Genomic DNA, 24216 nt, shown 5'->3' on the forward strand with positions numbered 1-24216 from the left:
ACCTTAGCTGTATTCGGCAAAACTTTTAGGAATTTTAGGTCCTCAATGCTCTTCAACTTCGTAATTTATTTGGCATATTAAACATTTTTTTACGAGTCTTTTGTAGACGAAACGCGCGTCTGGCGTAAGTGTAAAATATTGGTCCTGGTATCTATGATGAATTTATTTATGGATAAACATGGCTTTTATTCTATTGTGATATTTTGTTTTTTTCATATTAATGCTATTTCAGCTCGACATGTAAGATAGTTTTACAGCATAATGCAAGTAGCAATGTACATACGTACCTTAAAATAGCTGACTATATTTTAACCGAGAAGATTAATTTTGCAATGCATTGTTCACTTTAGCAAAAAATCAATTTCTGCATTGGGAAATCAACAGCCTGTACTAGAATTGTCACGTTCAAATTAGATAACGGCGAGGAGTGATATGTAGGTTGAGTTCAGGGACGTTGACACATATTTAGAAATAATACATGTATTGGTACAGAATTAAAAGTTGCATTTCTCTAACCAGGTGATAATATAGAGAGAATATTTATAGTTTATCCCATTTAAAATTCCAGCTGGCGAAACCATGTGTCTATGTACATGTATAATGATAATATAGAATCAGGAGCCGATACGAATTTGCCAATATAAAACTATTAATCGAACCTAGACAACACTGCACATAAATGCTACATTGAAAATGGGACGGAGCAACACCAATCAAATATTATGATGGTTGTTTGTTAACAATTTTCACTTGACGTTCATTTCGAAATATTGTGGTTCTTTTTTTACAATTTTTTTATGGCAAGAGATTGTTTGCCTACAAAGTAGTCAGTAAAATGAATCTTTGGCAAAAATATGTACCACTTCAAAGATAAAACTAGTTGTCCCAGTATTAAGTACAGGTTCCGCTACCATGGAACCAGTTATACATGTATGCATCTTATTTTTTAAATTGCTTTTGTACAATATACAAAAAAATATACCACCCAAGCAACTCTCTTGAGTTCATTGGGATCAAGCCAAAGTCATAGAAGGAATCAAAGCTATGCACTTCTAGGAATGCATTCCTGAATTGAAGACATTTTTTATTTTTACAGCACATTTTTTTTAGCATTATTCGTTTCGCACCCGTACCAATGCACTTTCTATCATGCTGGTGAAACCATAGGAAACTCACAGTTCACTATATGTATAGACCCAGTGGTAGTGGTACGATAAACGTTACGAACTGTATTGCAGTAGATACGTATTTCCACAAGTAATGTCTCTTCGGTGATACTCGAGGGTAAAAATATTTGAAAACCCTCAATTTTGTACAAACATAACAAAAGTTAACCAAAACAAACGATGGTTTACAGTATAGATATACGACTCTGAACCTCGATGGTATTCCAAAACGCGATTGAAATACCACTGGCGATGGTCATGAAATAAGATGGTTTGACGCTGATGTGCGCTTAAGAAAAGAAAAGAAGGGCGTTGTTGGGATTGTGATGCTATCTTATTGATAGCTACACCGAATTGCGTCAGTGATCATGTTGAGATGTGTTGTTTGTTAGGAGCAGATTTTCACATTATCATTACTTGTATGGTAAATTGTTGCAATTCTTTTTACGAGTCATTATTGTAACCATAAACATATATATAATCGCTATCGAAATGCCTTAAAATTTTTATGGACAATAATGAATACAAACTTATATGCGAACAAAAATAAAAATATATACTTCCCATAATGATTGCAAATCTGTAAATTTAAAACTAGCCATAACGCGTCATATGATCCATTGCACTTCAGCGAAAGAACCATCACACTTTGGTGCAGGTCATTGCACTGCAGCATCCCTTTCATGTCATTAACATGTACTGTAGTATCCTCTTATTTTTCTAAAGAAAAGTACAATAGTTGTAATCAATATAATCACATATATAAATTTTGCCAATCTAGTGACAGGACATAAATGTTAATACATGCTTTTTGTATTCTTTTGAGAAGCAAATGGTTAATGTTTACGGCATATGCGTAGAAAAACAAGTCAGTGAGAAGAAGAGCCCAGTAAGTTCCTATAGGAATGCCGACTATCTTTTGGTAAACACATGATCCAGCTCGAATAACAGATTTGGTGTTAATAGAATCTTAGCCATCATGATAAGATCAAATGAAATCACTTTGGTATTCTTAGAGTTCAGCACTAAAGCCACAGAGTGTTCAAAACGCGCCGATCACTTATGCTACTATGGTAATTGTGCATGGGATCTAATTTCTATTTACAGTCAAAGTGCGATTTGCCCTTTGCAATAAGATATGTGTATCTTGATTTGTAGAACCAAAGTTTGAATACATTTTTCTTTTAAGTTCAATAAGGAATACTGAATTAAAAAAATGAAGACGACCTTATAGATTGAACAATTTTGAAATGGTAAAGCAATTATCAAACTTACAATTGTCAAACAGATATTTATACCAAATCGGTACTAGCTTTTTACTAAGCTTATAATTGCAACACATGTTTTATTATTTATTATATACTAAAGTAAAGAAAAAATATATAATTCAGAGTGCAGTTATCTATGCAGGATCTATTCAAAAGAAAATTGAGTTAAATCGACATGGCGTACGTTTGTAACATTCACTGATGTTGTTGAACAAATCGATTGACATGATATTGATATGTTATACAATTCTTTGTGGTTAAAATAGTGGGAGATATTATGGACATAATTGTGCAAATCGTGATACAAACATGAAATTTGTTATATAGGTTGACTAAATGATGATTAAAAGAAATCCGCTGCTGGCCATCAAATTTTTTCATTTTTTCAAAATGGCCACCACCCATTTGTAAATGCCGTCATATCCAATTGGCTACATTTCGTAAATCCTTTTAAAGTTGTTTTATATGTATAATCCAATGTAAGTTTTGATAAAACTTCAATTAAAGTTTGTAAAGTGCGATAAAACAATACATACATGAAGAAAAAAGTGACTTCCGGTTCCAAAATGGCGGCAACAACGTGGAAAATGTCAATTTTATTATTTCTATCAACTTAACAAGAGATATCACGGTCTTTGTCCGGTTCAAATGCATAAATACAGGTTGACTATCTTATAACTATCTGACAGTGACCAATACACACACTTGTACAAGGAAGACCAGAATGGTAGCATATACAGTTACCCACACAGCTTGGTTTCTTGCATTTGCATTTTTTAAAAATCCTGACACGAGGATGCAACGGTAGCCAAAGAAATCCATTTTGGTTTCCAACTGTCATTGTTTTATTTTCTTTCATCCAACTCTAGTGTTCATGACTTGGTACATGAACCTGTCGAATGAATAAATCCGGATGAGCACAAATATGTTCACTTGATATGCTTCTCTTTTGATGTCATCCGGATGAGAACCTCTTGTAGGCAGAATAGCATCATAAAGCCGCTGCTTCCTTGCAAACGATTCAAATCGTGCCTTCTTAACAGCAAATGTTGATGCTGCAATACATGATGCAAACAAATGCTTCTATGTTGTCAATGTCTGTGTTTTTATACAAAAGCGGGGTAAAACAGTCGGTTACATCAGAGAATACTTTTATGTGTGCAAAGTTGACGTCTTCACTTTACCATGAAGTGCCGACACCGTGTCACACCCATTAAATGCATGGCAGAGAAGAAGAGCGGCTACACGAGGACCAAACGATTTGCTATGACCTGTAGAGGAAGCCATAGAAAGCCTATATTCCTTCAAAAACCTATTCACAATTTGTCCACAACTTATCTTGCGAGTGCTGCAATTTGTAATGCTACTACATCTGTGTTAGTACTACTTTTAACAATCATTTTCAGCAGCATGCTTATCATGGAGAATCATCCGTATATTTGTTTCTTCATGGTAAGGGGATAGCTGGGAATTATCCGTATTGAAATTGCAAAGAATATTTTCACCTTGAGTAGTATAAGCATTTTTATAAATCACTAAAGAATTATATCGGCAAGAAACTTGAACAAATCCGTTTTGTTGTCATCTTCACAGTGAAAACTACTCCAAATCCTTAGCGTGTTACCAGTACCACCAACTTTCCGTTTAGCACCAAAACCTTGCCTTTTTTCTCGTCCAAGCCTTTAAATCATTCATTTAATAAACATCAAATACAATGTCTACTCTTGGATACTTATCGTTGCAAGATTTTAGGCTATAAGGCAGTATTACATCATTTGCATAATCATCAGATATTTGTGCCCTACATGGTGGCCTAGAATAAACCATTGCTGCTCCACCAACGACAAATGCGTCAGAACTTGGATCAGTTGATGGGAAATTGCAAAATGTTTCAAGTATACCTATTTGCTGCGATTTAATACCACTGTTTAAAGTGACATTCTGAGACAAAGACGGAGGAGCATTTTGGTTTTCATGGATAAAGAAATCTTCAAAGTTAAACTGTCTACTTTGACAAGAAATTAAAGTAAAATAAAGAGATCGCAATTACTTTTCAGGTTCTCTAGCGCTTTTTTTTTTTGACAAAGACGTTTCCAGTTTCATTTTACTCCTTTTATAGGGAATTGTTCTTTTTTATCTGGTTATAAAAAGCAGATTCTCTTTCGTTTTGCATTTGCTTAAAAAGATATCCGTATTGTTTGGACCCAATATCTTGGAGTTTATATACATATCTTACCTGCTTCCGAATCCAAAACTTCCATAAATGAGCCAATTGTGTAAAAATCTGACGACTCTTCTAGAAATGAATTTTCAAATTAGTTCATCACTTTGGAAAGCCTATGACAGGTTTTTGAAGAAATACTTTTGTGTACCGTAGAGTCTTCATGATGTCGTTTATCTGTTATAGAATGACTCAAACCACTAGATATTTAAAATTCATATACCAGTCTACTGACTTCTGGTCCAGCTACCATCTATCGTCCTAAAGGGATATTCGGTTTAACGTATGCACCAACATCGCCCTTCACAATTGCATTATTCTGTGCTTGTGCCTGATCAGTTGTGATATAAGAAAACAACTATCTGGTCTTACGCAAAGTAAAATTACCACTTGCAAATTCCATTGCCACCATCGAGCATAATTAACATGATCAAGACAAACAAAATACGTATCTTGCATAGTATGGACTGTTTGTAAAGTACGATATCTGACTTGTGAAACGGGCGTACTACCGAAAGCACAAGAAGTTCTTAATTCATAATTGAACACCAGAAATTAAACTGTGGTTGAGATGACTCTCTTTCCTTACATCAGTTCATCAAATACTTAAACGTAACAGAGTCATGGCTAATATGTTCTGCGTTTACGCGTTTATAAGCTGACATTATCAATTCAAGCAAAACACATGCTGTCATCGATGTGCGTGTTTAGTTCTTATTACATTTGAACATATATGAAAATAATCAGCCATTCTAGGTGTTGCAATAACGGCTTCAGTGAGGGCACATGTCCATCCACTATCACTCAATATTTCACTCAAACTTTAAGAACAAGTCATTGTAATGTACAATCCACCAAACATGACGATAAACTTATCTTCTCCGTACAAATCTGGCCATGCCCACTGAAATTGCTTAGCCAATACCAAAGTGGTTGATCTGCAGCTATAATTATGGTTGCCCGGGATTTAGAAAGTTAACCACCTTTTTCACCTTATTCAATGAATGCTTGATCATTGCACCTGAAAGGACGTGTTTTCAAACAGTGGCATCATAAAAGTTACACGAACTTTAACAGAAGAGCCTAGATGTTTAGAGGAATGAAATGATGACAAAGATGTTTACAACATCCAAATCCTCATCTGTAAGATGAACTACGATTTACATCATTGTGCCCTTATAGTGCGGGCAAATCTCTCTTTATGTTTTTAAATAGTCTGCTCATGCGCGAAATTGTTAAACGCATGTGTATCATAACCTTAAAAATGGTATCAAACAAATGCATAACCTCATTAAAAATCCAAAAGCGCTAAGTATATAATGAATAGTTCAAATGTTTTTGTGTGAATTTTGCTCATGCGCAAACCCTAAACATGTAAAATATTCATTTCTAGTATATATGTCTCATGAAAAGAAGGTAGCCACCAAATTTGATAATATTTTATTCTAAAAGAAGGTCAAAGAAAATGATTTCCAGAAAATAGGTATTTTAAACCTGGAAAAAACAGCCATTTTAGAAAAGGTGGTAGCCATCTTAAAAAAATGATTTTTTTTATGGCCAGCAGTTTTTTCTTAAAAAGTATATAATCATGATGCCTCGTGCTAATTTTCATGCTTGTATCATCATTTGCACAATTCCCTCCATTTTGCTTGCTAATATCTTCCACTATAAGTCTTATTATTTAGTTGTTGATGTGGTTGCTTAGGCTTCAATGATTGGTTTTATGCAGTAAGTGTTGACATTGATGCCTCAGTCGTATTTGAAAAGTCCTTTTTTGGGTCGGCTGAAGTCATGTTTAAAATGTTTTATGTATCTAGTTTTGATATGTTTTGGTTAATAAGTTCAGGTGTAAGTAAAATATACTTAGAACTTATTGTTACTACCGTATTCGGATTTCTTCCAGAGAAAATTTCCTTGTAATGTTTAAATTTACCTTAAATAAAAGCACGATATTGACGTACTTTAGCGGACCTTTTGAGATTGAAGGTTAAAGGTGTCCACGATCAGAGTATATATACACCTTCGACCATCTTGACATTAATCATTTGTGATCAATATTTTAAGGAAAACGGAGAATATTGTAAAGTAAGAATATATTTATTTTTTATAAAGGCAACAGTAGTATACCGCTGTTCAAACTCAAAAAACAAAATCGGGGTAACAAACTAAAACTGAGGAAAACGCATTAAATATAAGAGGAGAACAACGACACAACACTACAATGTAACACACACAGATGCTTCCTTTAGATCGTTTTTGCAGAAACTTTTCAAATTACTTTCAAAATTAGTGTATGATGTTGATTTAATTTAAGAAATGCCAAATAGGATGTGTGGCTACTCGTCATGCTGTTTGATATCGGCTTTGAGCTATCATCCTATCAGCATTGCGAAGACATGCAAAAGGTCAATACAAAAAAAGCGTGTCGTGTAGATGAGCACCGATATCACACAAAGCTTATACGAGAGTCATACTGCCAAAAACCATTAATCATGTGGACATTTGCTAGTCCTAATTTGCGGACTTGCTTCTTAGATTATATCATTGTCAAAAACAAATGTCGGCCACAACTGGTCGTTTTACTGGTAAAAGAAATTCAATTAAAATCTAATAACTAGTGACACTAGTTATAAAGACGAATTTTAATTTTGAAAAGGATATGGCTCTCTTTGTTCAAGTACAGTGTGTGCGTATTTTTTTATGTTTATATAATGGTTGATGAATAAAGTGATACCTGGTTTTAAAAAAGCTATGACCTAATTCATCTATCCGTGAATGAGAATATTTTAGCATTGTTGTTAATATTTTCTAATCGATGTTGATAAGTTGTTGCATATAACATGTTAGTAAAATGCGTACCAAAATGTTATGCTTTGTTCAGTTTGAGGAATAATTTACGTTTTACCAGATACAATCATTTTATCAAGTCGATGAAAGATATTAGGCTAATAATTTATTAAGTTAGACGCGCATTTTCTGCTTTGTACTAGAATAGCAACTCGAATACGAAGTTGAAGAGCATTGAAGAAAAAAAAAATTCTAAAAGACGTGCCCAATACGGCTAGGACAATATCTGTCTTGTGTCGAAAATCTGGAGTGTTTCGAATAATAAATAATGATATACAGAAAGTTTACTAATAACTACCTTGTCACTGATTTAACCGAAGATTATGTACTTTTATATTCACAGATCAGAATGAAACTGATACTTGCTTTGTCTCTGTTCCTTGGATATGTCACTTGGTATGTATGATGACAAAATTATACATTATAAATTGTATACGTCCAAAGTACTTTTTGAGACTAACCTTAACCAAGAACGCTCAAACCAGAACATTTGAAAGTCAATTATGTATAAAGGCAGAGACATATTGGAAGCTTATAACATATAGGACATTAAAAGAAGAGTGCTAAATTCATTTACTTTGTTTATGGACGACTGAATCTTAGATTCTCAGTTATTTCTTAATTTTTTAACGGAGCATTGTAGGGATTATGTGTTATAAATCGTGTCCGTACCCAGGCACTGACTACTGTGCTTGTTATAAATTCAGAGATTAACAGATCAAGTATTAGTAAATGGAAGTCACAAATAAAAGGCATACATTTATATCATTTTTGCTAAATTCTGCTATTGTATCTAGATAACATGTTAAATGCATGTAAAATATGTCAAGTTGTTACAATTGATTTCAACAAAGAAGCACAGAAGAATTGATTACGATGCATGTTTAATTGTCGAGAGCCTCGATATATTTTATAATCGTAATGTGTCCAAATTACATTTAACTATATTACTTCTGTTAATTTAAAACTATTGCAAGGTTTATATTAATCCGAATAATGCGACTGGGTAAAAAGTAAAATCACAACAAATCTCCATGCAAATGACAAAATCAAACGCTCAAACACACCAAACGAATGGATAACAACTGTCATATTTCTGTCTGGATACAGGCATATTCTTAGGTAGAAAATGGTAAACTTAGCCAGATTTCATAGGTAGCTAAACCTCTTACTTGTATGATTGTCGCATACTTGTAAATATTAAAATAATAAGAATTCGCATTTTGATATCTGATACTTAGAACTGTAAATAGATTTTTCTTAAATCACAATCAGTTATCTCGCATTTTTACTCATTTTTTTTATATCGCAATAGCACACAATAAGTTTGAAATCTAAAGTTAATGAAGGAATTAATGTGGGGTTTTTTTCTCTGCGTTTTATTAGTAGTTTAACTAAGTCTAATCCTTTTAGTCCAAGCCTGGCAGTTTGTTAAATTATGTTTGTCCGAATTTGTTTCAAAGGATTTACAATAAATTCGTACAAGTCAAGGAAGATATTTAGCGCTATAAAACCAGGTTCAATCCACCATTTTCTACATTTGAAAATGCTTGTACCAAGTCAGAAATATGACAGTTGTTGTCCGTTCGTTTCATATGTGTTATCATTTATTTTGCCATTTGATTAGGGACTTTCCGTTTTGAATTTTCCGTGGAGTTTGGTATTTTTGTGATTTTACTTCTTCTTTTTTTTTGTATTGCAGTCAGCATATCCATGGTCATGAACTGAAAGTATTGGCCCAGAATGAGTTCAATGGCTATGATCACAATCATAATGGTGTTCTAGAGATGGCCGAATTTGAAGCTTCTGTTCAAGGCACTGACACCAATGGTTTGTATCCTTATATCATTTATGGAATATTGTCTCTTGAATTTTGAAATGAGAAGATACTATAGGTTCGTAAAAAAAAGAACACTTGAAATGTTGACATGACATTGGTCATTGATCTACATGTATGGTCATATAAATTGGTACTATTCATGCTCTTTTCAATGAAAATCGTGACGTCCCAATGCATTCATAAAAGCACGACAATCTATGAGACGAGGAGGATAATTCTTAACAATCGTGGGCCGCACATTTTCTCGAAGTAAGACTTTCAAACTTCAAACTTCTTATATTAGAGGATATCGAGCTTTAAAAATTTCAGGAAATAATCGACTACCGCTTATCATCAAAAAGTACACGTAAAAGGAAAATATAAATTCATCATAGATACCAGGATTATATGTTTGTACAAAAAAAAACGAAAACAAAATATGAACAAGACAAATTACGAAATTTAAATACCATTGACAATACTAATGTTTATCATATTCGTACTTTATTTGGTCTTTTTAACTTTATTTTATTCGCGCGACACCGATGAGTCTTTTGTAGCCAAAACACGGGTCTGGCATGGATACAAAGTTTAAGTCTTGTTATCAATGATAAGTTTATTTTCATGAATGTGTTGCAAAATAATACTACATATAAATGTTTTGATTTATCAGAAACATAATCAATGTAAGCACTTACAAACAATTTAAACTCAAATATCTTGATATTGTGTTGAATCGGTATCCATTAAGAACAAGTTTAATGAAAGAATATGACCTTTCAGTCCTAATATGCCTAGTATCACTGTATTCTTATATCTTTAAATTTGCATCGTTTTGAAAGGTTTGAAGACTTTTTTTTCAGTTTTAATTGTCTAAAGACGAACCTTTTACAGCTTAATTAAGCTAGATTTTGCTATTCTCGTTGTTACCTATTGTATCTCCTTCATATTTTTTGGGAATCTGAACATCGTTTAAGAACAACTCATGCTTTTTAAGCTTAGATTTTTTTTTAAAGTACCTTGAATTATGATGATAATTGCACATCAAACTCAAATTAAATCTAAAATTAATTCACAGGTGATGGACACGTTACTTGCGCTGAATATGCCGCTGCAAGTTCACAGCCACATGCTCTAGCACTTGAGATATTCCACCATTATGATCAAGATGGAGATTGTATCATGAGTCATGCAGATGCAGTGGCTACACTTCATCAAATCGACTCAAACGGTATGTAGGAATCTGATGTTCAGTGGTTGTCGTCTGTTTATGAGGATGATACGTGATTCTCGTTTCTCTTTTTTTTTTATAGATTAGACCGCTGGCTTTTTCCGATTGTATGGTTTTACACTAGTAATGTTTGGAGCCCTTTATAGCTTCCTGTTCGGTGTAAGCCTAGGCTCCGTGTTGAAGACCTTGACCTGTAATGGTTTACTTTTATAAATTGTGACTTGGATATAAAGTTGTTTCATTGGCACTCATACCACATCTTCCTATATCTATATATATTTGAAATTAGTTTAAGTAAACCGCTATTCGCAATCGTCTTGGTTTTTTTAAATTGATTAGTTATCATTATATATTTGATATTTATCCTCACGCATAGAGAACACGGATACATATTTATGTAGTTATAACCGTTACATATGCGTTGCGTTAAAGTTTTGGACTAAATGTGGTATAGACACAATTTATTTCTATTCCGTTATATTTGGAATTTCCCTATTCTATTTCTATCTTTAGACTTGTGGTACAAGTTTGGCTAGTATGTAAATCAGAAGTGGTCTGATGTTACTGTTGTTTTCTGCACGAATATTTCGAGGGCGGTAGTACGGGTGGGGTTTTATAGGCATATATAAGTCCTGATTACGTTTGATTATTATCGATGTGCTCGAGTAACTTTGATAGACGAAGTTAACGTTAAGCTCTGCATAATATGTCCGAGGAAGGCTCCGACCATGATGAACGCCGTGCTACTACTCAACATGCTGAAAATAGTAACGAAACAGAGTTAAGTACGGACGGGGCTATTTCGCTTTTCACTTCAGCTTTAAACAATGCTTTAGAGAAGCAAAAACATTCCTTGATTAATCATTTCGAAGCTCGTTTAGGAAAAAGTGTTAAAGCAACCGGTGTCGATCAACCAGAATTTGTATTCCATAGTGAGGGAATTAAAGTGCAACATTCGTTTAATACCGAGCGTCTGGAGAGGCTTGCTGCCGTTGAAAGTTGTATAAAGCTTGGAAATGCTTCCGAAGTTAGTGAAATCATTTCCCAGGAAAAGGAAATCATCCGTAAGCGTAACAAAATTATAAAGATAGCCGACAAGCATGGATGGGACACGGTTAAAGAATACTTGGATAGTCCGTTGGCCGACAATAAAGAAGATGCTAGTGATTTGCGTGCTGCTATTTCCAGGGCTTCTCGTAAAAGAAGTTCCAAGCCGTACAGTAAACCAGAATCTTCCAATAGTGGTTCCGGAAAAGGAGAATTCAATTCTAGGAGTTTTTTTCGTGGCCTTGGCCAAGTCAGTGATACCGAGTTCTCCAAAGCAGGCAAGTCAGAAAGTTACAAGTGTTTCTATTGTAACCAGCCCGGGCACTTTGCAAGGAACTGCCCCGAAAAAAGGATTCCTACAGCGACAGTTGGTGCAACAAAGTTCCAGGAACAGAACACAGGAAAGACCCAGTAACAAAACAGATACAGACATAGATGAAGTTGAGTATTGTTTTCAATTCGTTAACAAGTATGAGAAAAAATCTGGTCAAAATCTTATCAATGTGAAAGGAAATTTAAGAAAACATGCATTGTTTTGGAAAAATGTACTTAACGCTAATGATTTTATAATGAATGTTATTAATTTTGGTTATAGAATTCCTTTTCTGAGTGAACCACCGACTATTTTTAAGTAATAATAGATCCGCGTTAAAACACTCAAAATTTGTGGAAAATTCTATTGAAGAACTTTTAACTAAAGAATGTATAAAAGAAGTAAATCGACCATTTGTCGTTAATCCACTTACTGTGTCGGTAAATAGTACGGGTAAAGAAAGATTAGTCTTAGATTTGAGACATGTTAATAAATTTGTCGAGAAACAAAAAGTTAAATTTGAAGGGGTTAAAGAAGCTATGACATTTGTAAATTTTAGCGGTTTTGGGTTTAAATTTGATTTAAAGTCTGGTTATCAACATATAGAAATTCACCCTGATCATCAAAAATATTTAGGATTTTCTTGGCAATATGGTGATACAGTGCGTTATTTTACTTTTTCGGTTTTGCCTTTTGGACTTTCATCAGCTGGTCATATATTTACCAAGACAGTACGTGTGTTAGTTAAATACTGGAGATCTTTAGGATTTCCCATGGTGGTTTATTTAGATGATGGTATGGGTACAGCAGAAAATTTTGATACATGTTTTGAATTATCGAAAACAGTAAAAAATGATTTACTGCTTTCCGGTTTTATTGCTAATACAGAAAAGAGTGTCTGGGAACCAGTACAAAATATTGATTGGTTAGGTTTTGTTTGGAACTTTAAAGATTGTACTTTAGAAATATCGCTTAAAAAATTATTTGCTTTAAAGCTGGTAATATCGAGCGTAGTAGATGGCAAAACTATTTTGACTTATAGATGTATTGCTAAAATATGTGGAAAAATCATTTCTATGATTCCTGCTCTTGGTAACGTTTGTCAAATGATGACGAAGCATATGCATATGCTAGTCTGTTGTAGATCTGCATGGGACGATGTCATCCCTATAAATGACAACATTTTGAAGGAACTAAAATTTTGGTATTTTGAATGCGAGTCATTATCTTTCCAACGCATTGTACCTATAAATAGAATACCACAGCGTGTAATTTTCACTGACGCTAGTCAGTATGCCGGAGCAGGGTTTATAATGAATGATAACAAAATTGTACATTTTATGTTTGATGGTCATGAAAGAAGCAAAAGTTCTACATGGAGAGAATTGAAAACTGTAGAAAAGAATATTTCTTCTTTTAAATCTGATTTAACAGGAAAATTTGTTAAACTTTATACAGATAACCAAAATGTAGTACAGATTGTTAAAAAGGGTAGCATGAAAGTAGAATTACAAGACATTGCTTTAAGCTTATTTCATATTTGTTTGTCACATAATATTTTCTTGGATGTTGAATGGATACCTAGAGATAAAAATACTTATGCAGATTATCTGAGCAAAATTTTTGATTATGACGATTGGGGTGTTTCCTATCAAATTTTTATATATTTTGATAAATTATGGGGACCATTCACATGCGATCGTTTTGCAGATTCGAAAAACAAAAAAGTAGACTATTTTAACTCTAGATATTATTCACCGGATACTTCCGGGGTTGATGCTTTCGCATATAATTGGTCTGCTCATAATAACTGGTTAGTTCCACCAGTTTGTTTAGTTAGCAAGTGTTTAAATCACATGCGATTATGTAAAGCTAAAGGCACTTTAGTTGTACCTAAATGGCCATCAGCGTTATTTTGGCCTATCTTAGTGAATAGGTTTTCAGACAGATTTAAATCTTTTGTTATAGACTTTAGAGAGTATGTAAAACCTATGAACTTTTTTACAAAAGGTTCACAAGAAAAGAGTATATTTGCACAGAGACCTTTTAACAGTAATGTATATGTTTTGTTGTTGGATTTCTCGAAGTATTGAGATTTATGCATTGAATGTTGTATACAGACTGTAGTTGATTTAGTTTTCTGCGATGGTTATTTGCCGCAGTTATCAGATATGAGACTATATTCGAAAGAACGTTAAATTTAACATTGTGATGTTTTAACTGCAACAATTAGATATGTCATTGTTAACATTGTTGATTAATTGTTTATGAATACAGTGAGGGTTAATGCCACTGTATATATATAAGTATATGACTTTTTTAAATACTGTGAGGTTGAATGCCACAGTAAGTGTGCGAGGAAAATGCCGCATTCATTTGTTTGCGAGGAAAATGCCGCATTCATTTGTTTGCGAGGGAAATGCCGCATTCATTTGTTTGCGAGGGAAATGCCGCATTCATTTGTTTGCGAGGGAAATGCCGCACTGGGTTGTTTGCGAGGGAAATGCCGCATTCATTTATAGTAGTAATGTTAATTATATTTACTTTGTTTATAGTTATTACTTGGTATTCATTATTATATTTATTTTACAGATCAATGGAAACAATTTGAGTGTTATGCCAATGATTCAAGATTTGCCAGTATCATACGAGATTTACCCTCTTTTGTCGAATCGTCTAGATCAAATTCTACAATTAAGAAATACAAGTGCTATTTTAAAAAGTTTGAAAAATGGTGTGTTTCATGTTCACTTGAGTGTTTACCAGCGACAACTACTTCGATTTCTATGTATATAGGTGGACTCATTCAACAGGGATCCAGTGTTGCGATTTTAGATGCAAGTTTTTATTCAATAAAATGGTTTCATGACTTTAATTTCAAACATAATCCTTGTTCAGACAAATTCCTTGGTCTTATTTATGAAGGAGGAAGGAGATTGCTAAGTAAACCTATAGACAAAAAAGATCCTATTACGCCAGATATATTAAGGAAAATTGTTTTGAAGTTCGGAGATCATAATAATCTCAAAAAATTGCGTGTAGTAGTATTATTTCTGTTAGGATTTTCTGGATTTTTGAGGTATAGTGAATTGGCTAACATTAAGATGAATAATATTGAGTTTCAAGTCAGTCATGTTAAAATTCGCATTGATAAAAGCAAAACTGATTTATACAGAAGGGGTAATTCTGTTGTTATAGCTGCAACAGGTACAGATTTATGTCCAGTTTTTTGGTTAAATAAGTATATCAATTTAGCTGAATTGAGTAAAAATTCTGATAGCTATATTTTCAGAGCACTGTCTTTTATGAAATCGAAAGATGTTTATAAATTATGTAATGTAAATAGTCCATTGTCCTATACCAGAGCGAGAGAAATTTTGTTAGAGAGTTTATCAGATATTGGTTTAGATAAGCTTAAGTTTGGGCTTCATAGTTTGAGAAGTGGTGGCGCTTCTACGGGGCTAATAGAGGAGTCTCTGATAGGTTACTTAAAGTCCACGGTAGATGGGCTTCTGATAAAGCCAAAGATGGGTATATTAAAGACAATTTAAAATCTCAAATGGCTGTTTCCTTGAATCTTGGCATATAGTTCTCAAATTATTTATTCCTTTGTTTTATCGAAGTTACTGCGAGCAAACAAACCTAAATTATGACTTGTCTCTTATTTAGCCATGTATTTAGTATAGAAATGTTTTAAATTCGGACGAATTCATGAGGGAGAATTTAAATTTATTTCTATTCCGTTATATTTGGAATTTCCCTATTCTATTTCTATCTTTAGACTTGTGGTACAAGTTTGGCTAGTATGTAAATCAGAAGTGGTCTGATGTTACTGTTGTTTTCTGCACGAATATTTCGAGGGCGGTAGTACAGGTGGGGTTTTATAGGCATATATAAGTCCTGATTACGTTTGATTATTATCGATGTGCTCGAGTAACTTTGATAGACGAAGTTAACGTTAAGCTCTGCATAATATATTACAGTTATGTTTGTATTGATATGTATTTAGAGGACATTGTGAATGTATATAGATGGAATTGTGGTATATTTTTGTAAATTGTAAAATGTTCACAAGATATTAAATGTTGTTTCGCTGAGAAAATAAGAAAGTTACTGCGAGCAAACAAACCTAAATTATGACTTGTCTCTTATTTAGCCATGTATTTAGTATAGAAATGTTTTAAATTCGGACGAATTCATGAGGGAGAATTTAAAGAAAAGGTAACCAAAATGTATTTGCCGTTAAGCCATCTATGCTCGGTAACAAATTATTTCTTTAATTGCAAGATTGGAACGAAGAAACAAATCTATGCATAGATGACCAAACTGCAAACAAATACTTCAACAAATAAAACTAAAACAAAATCTTTTTTTTAAACAGGCGATGGAACTGTGAATGAACACGAGTTTGAACATTATTACACACAGGTAAAGTATAAATAATTTACATGGTGCAACACACATTGTTCAATACTAAATTTATTTCTATTAATTGCACATTTATCTAACTTTGAATTTCAGTGAATTAAAACATTTGGAATTAAATTTGAGAACTTTTATTCGCGTTTAAAGTAAAAGATGTGTTTAATCAATTGATTTTGCCATTTGATTAGGGACTTTCCGTTTTGAATTTTTCTCGGAGTTTAGTATTTTTGTGATTTTGCTTTACTAAATGGTATTGATTTGACTTTTTATTAGCTTGATACATCTACCGGTATGTGTTTTACTTATCTATTTCTCGTCATCTGTAGATAATGAAGCATCTTGGACACATTCCACACGGCCATAATGGAAGATAAGGTAAATTTAGTGTTCGTTTTTCCAATTATTATATTATTAAAAACATGATATGTCTTCGACTTTAGAATTTTCAATTAAAAAGGTCTTGTCTACAAAAGTCGTAATGTTATCAAACACAAATTCACTACAGTTGATGTCTTTAACTGTTGATCTGGTTCTTTAAAGGTATGTTTTCTTACCTTTGAACATTGTCGATTGTTATCATGCAGTTGCAATTTTGATCAATCAATAATCATCTAAATAAAAGCAACAGTAGTATACCGCTGTTCGAAATTCATCAATCGATGGAGAAAAAACAAATCCTGGTCACAAACTAAAACCGAGGGAAACACATCAAAGATAAGAAGAAAAACAACGACACAACATAAACACTAAAATGCAACACACACGAATTAAACGATAACAATAGCCATTCTCCTGACTTGGTACACAACAAATTAAGAAAAACGGTTTCTATTAATTCAGATGTTAAATCTACGAATAATTTTTCTATTCACAAAATTTTATTTTCTATCATTTTGAATATGCGGGAAAATATAGCTGTACCATTTTGGGTATCGGGCGGTTATATTCTCAGTCTGCTTAAAAGTGTGAATAGCTTCTGTTCATTCTCATTTTAAGAGCTAAGAAAAAACGAATGTCTACTTGTAATCAACGAATTATTCTGTACTTTTTGTTTTTGCAGGTTGGAGGATTCGAGTCTACCTCTGTATATAATTTTTAGTTATTAAATATGTTTTGGTTGATCTTTATTTTACAATGTAAATGTATGAAAAAGAGTTTATGTTGCTCCACACTTGTTTGGGTAGTCTTATCCGTAAGACGATTAAAACCATAAAATGTAACGAAAATCAGCTTAAACCACATATGTCAGGTCATGTAGAATAACTAAAACCGTTAAATGTTACTAAATAGTTAATACAGAACAGCTAAATCCGCCTTATGTCAATATATATAGAACATATCAGACAGTCTAAGGTCAGTTAATGCTATACGCCTAACCCGTCCAGGTCAGTAATGCAGAACACATAAAATCATCGAACTTCAAGGTTATAAATTCAGAACACCTACATTCGTCAATGGTCAGTTCATGCAGAACAACTAAAAACGGTCTATGGTCAGTTAATTCAGAAACCTAAAAACGTCTAAGGTCAGTTAATACTGAACACATAAAACCGTCTAGGATCAGTTAATTCAGAACACCTAAAATTGTCTGTGGTCGGTTAATGCAGAACACCTAAATCGTATAATGTCATTTACATCAAAACATATAAACGATCAATAATAAATTCACTACTGTTTTTTTTCATATGAACACAACCTTATATTCTACTGAATTTACTTGATTTGTAATTTCAAAAGGTATCATAAGAGATAAGAGTGACACACGTTGGGACAAACCAGGTCTTGAGTATACGTGATGAAATGCGGGTTGAGTCAACAGAAAATGTATCTATCATCATAGATACAATGTATCTGGATTAAAAACTGTGAACATCAAACGCGCGTACCTTTACAAAAGACCAATCAGTGACGATCGACTCAAGAAAGATAAAAGGCTAAATAAGTTACGAAGTGAACGCATTGCTACTTGTGAATTATCAGTCCTGGAGATTAGTATGTCATTGATTCGGTATCGGTTTAATTTAAATGATATGATTTTCCATAGATTATAAAAATTGTTATAAACTTAAGATTACCAAAATTCCAGGAAAGTTGACATCACCTAGTGTTTGGCTGTATTATTTCTGTCCTTAACATTTATCTACAATTATAAGTGGTGTGTGCAAGATATTATAGCATATGCCTTTTTTACTTTCACTGAGTTTCTTCCACTGCTGCTTGACAATCAGTTCTTGAGATCATTACAAAAGCTTCGGTATTCATATGATTAAAATGAATAAGTTTGTCTGTCAATATGCTTTTGCTGTTTGCTGTCTATCATCGCTTTTAAAAAGGTTCTGTTGGCAAAGTTATATGAATGATGTAATTGTTATGTAAAACAAAATTTCCCCAGGCAAATTTAACCGACTGTCTCATTATTTTGAATACTTTTGGATTCAATTGTCTCAAAAGTTGTATAATTCAGGCTTTGAATACTGCTGGTCTCTTGCGCACAACACATCATATATTGTTTGACAAGCACTCAGAGATGTCGACAAAGCAAATCTTTTTATATGTTTATTGTAATGCATGGTTTGTAACTTTATTTGAAGTTGTTTACATGCATTCAAACCTAGTTCACGCACATGAAATATCAAACTTTCGCACACATTTCAAAAATATTTCATACATTTTTCTTAACATTTTCTCAATTTCTCTAACTCTCAAATACTTCATTTCAACCTCTTTCATATCTAATATGGACTTATGTTGTGTGAACGCTTTTTCTTATATCGATAATAAAGACAATATAGCGCAAGAAGAAAAATCGACAGAAATGAATATCTAAATATCTTCGTGTTAGAAGGAAGTTTGAGTTCTTCCGTTATCTCTTGATTTTGAATCCAGGGAACCCAATATCCCTCATGGTATTTCGGATCGGCCATGAAGTCATTTTCAGGATAAAAGCAAGGTACCGAGGTCAATAAGAATTTTGCCAACATCTCAAGTAAATCTGTCACAACCTCTGGTTTTTTTGTAGATAAATCATGCTTTTCATATGGGTCATTTTCAATGTTGAAAAGCCAAACGTTTTTATCATCTGGCCTTCTATACAGTTTATTCTGGTTCTGTCCTCAAATTGAAGTATATATCCACGATCCATTTCCTACAATATATCGAGAAATTTTTAGAATTTTGCTTTTTTATTCAGACTTTGGTGTCAATTTCTTTGGCTTCGTTATTAGATTACACAAATGTTCCCTTGACCATAATTTTGTTTTACTGGTATTAGGAGACAGTAGCTTGCCCCGAATTTATTACATATAATTAAAAGCATGGTCTTCAACAATTGAATAAAGGAAGTTATTGAAACATGTAATGAACAAATAAAAAACTATGCAGTCAATATATGCTGTCGAAACAACAATAGACAGAAGAGAAAGACTAAGCATATAGTTCATAGAAAATGTTATCTCCTCGAATTCATGACTATATCATTTGTAAGACAACTAAATTGCCCATCGAACTCTGGACAGTGGTTACATAGAAAGGTGAATCCGATGGACACCACTTTTGATTTCCTTCGACTTTGGTGGAATTTTGCCTTTTTATCATTGTGTTTGTACATTGCCAATGATAATAAATCCATAAAAACTGGCTACTGTCGAAAATTGTGGTAAATTGTTTACTTAATCAATACATTTAACTTTTTGACGTTCATACCTGGATCGCCTGTAATAATTTTCCATTCATTATGTCGAAGTGCTGCTCTTTTTCTTGTATCAAACTTATTATTAGATTTTCGTTTTACAGCATGAGAAAACAATGGATCAATGTTGTGTAGAATAGTCTTTCGTTGACTCTGTTCGCCGTAACTAGTTAAAAAAACATATGCACTAAGTTATTGCATTCTGCATACCAATACACCATTTTTAAAGTATGACAAAAGAAGACCAATTGCATTACAATTTTAATCCAATTGTAACGATGTTAATTTAAAATATATGCATCTATTTTTATCTGTTGGTCATCATTTTTTAGAATAAGAATTAATTTCCTAGTCTGTCTTTCAGTTTTTAACATTAAATGGTACTAATTTGACTGAAAAATATAGTGCATCTTTATTCAGTCATGATAGGAAAATATTTTAAAATTCAAACCATAAAACTAACATTGACAATCGAATAAAACAAAAGTGGACAAAACTATAGCCGAATAGTAATCAAAGGTACCAGGATTATAAATTTATATACCAGACGCGCGTTTCGTCTACATAAGACTCATCAGTGACGCTCAGAACACAATAGTTTTAAAGCCAAAAAGTTCAAAGTTGAAGTGCATTAAGGACCCAAAAATTTCAAAAAGTTGTGTCAAATACGGCTACGGTAATCTATGCCTGGGATAAGAAATTCCTTAGTTTTTTGAAAAATTCAAAGTTTTTTAACAGGAGATCAACCTAGACAAAAATCAAAGGGAATTTTTAACTTTTGGTAAAGATTGATAAAGCGAATAGTATGTTTATTTGATTTCAAACTTCTTTTGAATTTGAAAAGTTCTTTCAATTTTGATTTGATATAACATTTTACGATCTGAAGCACAATAAAAAAAAACTTTCACGACTCAATTATATCAATCATAAGCTTGGATAAAGACATGTAAAAATTTGCGCATGTTGTGACCAACATTTAATCGATAAGAACAAATTTATTTATTAGGTTTATAGAAAAAGAATGGAAACGGGAATGTTTCAAAGAAACAACAACCCTATCAAAGAGCAGAACAGTTAGACAACTAAGAGTAACTATCCAGTAAATCATGCTCTTAATCCTCCTAAATTACTAACAGTTGTGAAGAAATCAATCAGAGACAGACAAATTGCTGAACAAAGCGGTTTCAAGCACATATAGATAATATGTTGAGTGATTAGAGAAAAAATCCGACAAGCCCTAAAGAAAAAACAAGATGGACGATCTTAAACAGTTTTATAACTATCGCCAAAAGTATTTTCGCAAATGATGATTTTTTTTTTGGCCAAAATTTTATTTTTTTACGACAGCGGAAACCCTGTCAATAGGTATGGGTTTTAATCATTGTCGAAGGCCCTACGGCGAACTTTGATTGTTAACTACTGTGTTATTTGATATCTGGCGGAAAGTTGTCACATTGCAATCATACCACTTATACATAGGATGTCAATATGTATTGGTTTCGCTCATTGTTGAAGGTTGTACGGTGACCTTAGTTGTTAAATTCCATGTCAATTGGTCTCTGGCAAACAAACCAAACATTTTTATGATAGTTGACTCCTTGTCAATCATACCACAGCTTTTTATTTAATGTTGTTCAAATGTCGTTTACTAACATATCAAAGTAGTGGGTAACATTTCACATTTGAAAGATTGTATGCCTGCTGCCATAATTGACAAACTTTATTTGACTGAAACCGAAGAATGTATCGTAAGAATATGATATCGTGTCACAATGAAGTTGTAAGCAGGGTTTGCCTTTTAAAAGACAAACAAATTTCATTCAGAGATTTTAATCTCATTTCAGTGATTTTGATCAAGTACATTAACACGCGTTGGTTAGGTACAAGCGTTATATGTTAAGAGAATGTCCACATTAACAAACACTCCATACCTTATTGTTCTCCACTGGTCCACACCGTCAAGCGGATTCGTTCTTTTTAATGATCCATTTGCAAGATTAATTAAAATTGGAAACCAATCAGAAATATGGATTAGTTCTTTTGAAATAGCGCCTTTCTTTTGTATCATTTGACCATGAACAAATCCAACCGCTTTGACACCTCCTTCCAACAGGGAACCTTTCCGGCCCCTTAATGGCCAGTTGTCTCCACCGTACAACACTTGTCCTCCATTGTCTGTGAAACATAAAATTATATCATGTGCAACAAAACAAAATTAATTCTGTACAAGTCTGAAGATTTCTTTTGAAAAGGATTGTGGGATGTATGTGCGTGTGGCTATTTTTTGGTGATTATTGTATTTCCGAACGTTTTGAATAATCTTATATACCACTAGATATATATATTTGTATTAATAGTCTATTCTCGCATATGTACCAGAAATAGGTAACCGGAATCTCCAAACCAAATACTGGACTATGCAACATTTCACACAAACCACCACAAGTTGGACTTTCTCTTTGTCTGATTTATATCAATTCCCTGTAACAACCAACCGAGTTGCGGCACGCATAATCTCAGATTTCCTGAAATTTGGTTTGTTGGAAGCTACTCTTGGATTTTGCCTAAAAATGCATATTTTGACGAACAAATATGATATGTTTAGAAATGAGTTAGATGAAAGATAAAAAAAATCATTTCTGGCAAAAGGGGAAGAAGGGAACAGCACTGATTCAAAGAGTGGAGTTTTCAATGAATTCGAGACAGCAAATTATAGGCATTTTGCATGACATTTTACACTTTTGCATCTACAACAAATGATACTAGGATAATAAATGTAAATTATCACTGTTGCCTAGGTATAATTTATCAATAAAGGTATGGGAAATCGGTTGATAGGGTGGTTGCTATGGGAACATAAAGCGTCATTTTTTGTATTTTGTAATAGAATTTTGACATTGTTATTAAAATAGCTTTAAAACAGTGACATATACAAAATACAAAATCACTTAGGACATGTTGTGCATTCAATGACCTTTTCTATTTAAAAAATTAGTAAAATCCAGATACCTTGAAAAAATATTATCCAAAAAATAAGTCATATTAAAGTCGAAAATAAACTGACAACGCCATGGCTAAAAAGAAAAACCAAAAGACAAACAGTAGTACACAACACACAACATATAAGACTAAAGACACCAACTCCGGACAGGTCAGCGAACATGAGTTTGAACATTTTTACGTTCAGGTAAGACTATAATGGCAACTTCTAGTGCTCAAGATACTGGCCATGTATGCATTTCTTTAAAATTGAAAAAATTCCCAAAAGCAACAGATTGATTCGATTATGTATCTCATTAATAACAAGAATGTGTCCCAACTACACGGATGCCCCATCCGCATTATCATTTTCTATGTTCCATGGACCTTGAAAATGGAGTAAAAACTCTAACTTGGCATTAAAATTAGAAGGATCATATCATACGGAACAGGTGTACTAAGTGTAAAGTTGATTGGACTTCAAATTCATCAAAAACTACATCGACCAAAATCTATAACCTGACTTCGACCAAAAACTTTAAACTGAAGCGGGACAGACGGATGAACAGACGAACGAACGAACAGACGGACACACAGACCAGAAAACATAATGCCCATAAATGGAACGTAAACATTGAATATCTCTTTTAAATACGTCTGTAAATTGCTTTTTGATACCTCTGTAAATTGCTTTTTATGGTTGCTTTTGTATACGACTATATACCTTGCCTACTACAAAGTGGTGTCGTCCTCTTGACATCTGTGTGGTTATCTTTGTCATGGGGCGGCTTACTCATTGACGTTGTACCCAAAATATACTGTTATGTACAGTTGCATTTGTTTATGTCTGTCATATGTTAACAGTTTAACATATGACAGACATAAACAAATACATCTGTACATAACAGTATATTTTGGGTACAACGTCAATGAACTAGCCGCCTAATGACAAAGATAACCAGCAGATGTTAATTTGATAGATTCTTTTGTGATTTTTGTAAAATTGTTTGTTTTAAGATTTTAACACAGTGATGACTTGTAAATATAACGGAATTTGATGAAACTGTCGTACAAGTAGGAGGTTTAGCTCTATAAAACCAGGTTCAATCCACCATTTTCTACATTTGAAAATGCCTTTACCAAGTCAGGGAAATGACAGTTGTTGTCCATTTGTTTGATGTGTTTTGTCATTTGATTTTGCCATGTGATTAT

At 33.1% G+C, this 24216-nt stretch overlaps 3 protein-coding genes across 3 annotated transcripts; 2 read left to right on the top strand and 1 right to left on the bottom strand.

Annotated features, from left to right (window-relative positions):
- Window positions 1-6658: 6658 nt before the first annotated feature.
- LOC139512426 (uncharacterized) lies at window positions 6659-17458 on the top strand. Its single transcript, XM_071300041.1, has 7 exons — window positions 6659-6740; window positions 7846-7898; window positions 9205-9332; window positions 10400-10552; window positions 16294-16340; window positions 16664-16712; window positions 17398-17458. The coding sequence occupies exons 2-6, from the start codon at window positions 7852-7854 to the stop codon at window positions 16709-16711; spliced, it is 423 nt and encodes a 140-aa protein (XP_071156142.1). The 5' UTR covers window positions 6659-6740; window positions 7846-7851; the 3' UTR covers window position 16712; window positions 17398-17458.
- LOC139512425 (uncharacterized) lies at window positions 11008-16046 on the top strand. The gene is made up of 2 exons (XM_071300040.1): window positions 11008-12039; window positions 14505-16046. The coding sequence occupies exon 1, from the start codon at window positions 11259-11261 to the stop codon at window positions 12012-12014; it is 756 nt and encodes a 251-aa protein (XP_071156141.1). The 5' UTR covers window positions 11008-11258; the 3' UTR covers window positions 12015-12039; window positions 14505-16046.
- A 1504-nt stretch (window positions 17459-18962) lies between the features above and the next one.
- Window positions 18963-23801, bottom strand: LOC139510909 (arylsulfatase B-like). The gene is made up of 4 exons (XM_071297457.1): window positions 23729-23801; window positions 21957-22200; window positions 20040-20191; window positions 18963-19482 (listed from the first exon to the last, which is right to left on the bottom strand). The coding sequence occupies exons 1-4, from the start codon at window positions 23799-23801 to the stop codon at window positions 19451-19453; spliced, it is 501 nt and encodes a 166-aa protein (XP_071153558.1). The 3' UTR covers window positions 18963-19450.
- Window positions 23802-24216: the final 415 nt, after the last annotated feature.

Source organism: Mytilus edulis, chromosome 2 (assembly GCF_963676685.1).
Source record: "Mytilus edulis chromosome 2, xbMytEdul2.2, whole genome shotgun sequence".
Classification (NCBI taxonomy): Eukaryota; Metazoa; Mollusca; class Bivalvia; order Mytilida; family Mytilidae; genus Mytilus; species Mytilus edulis.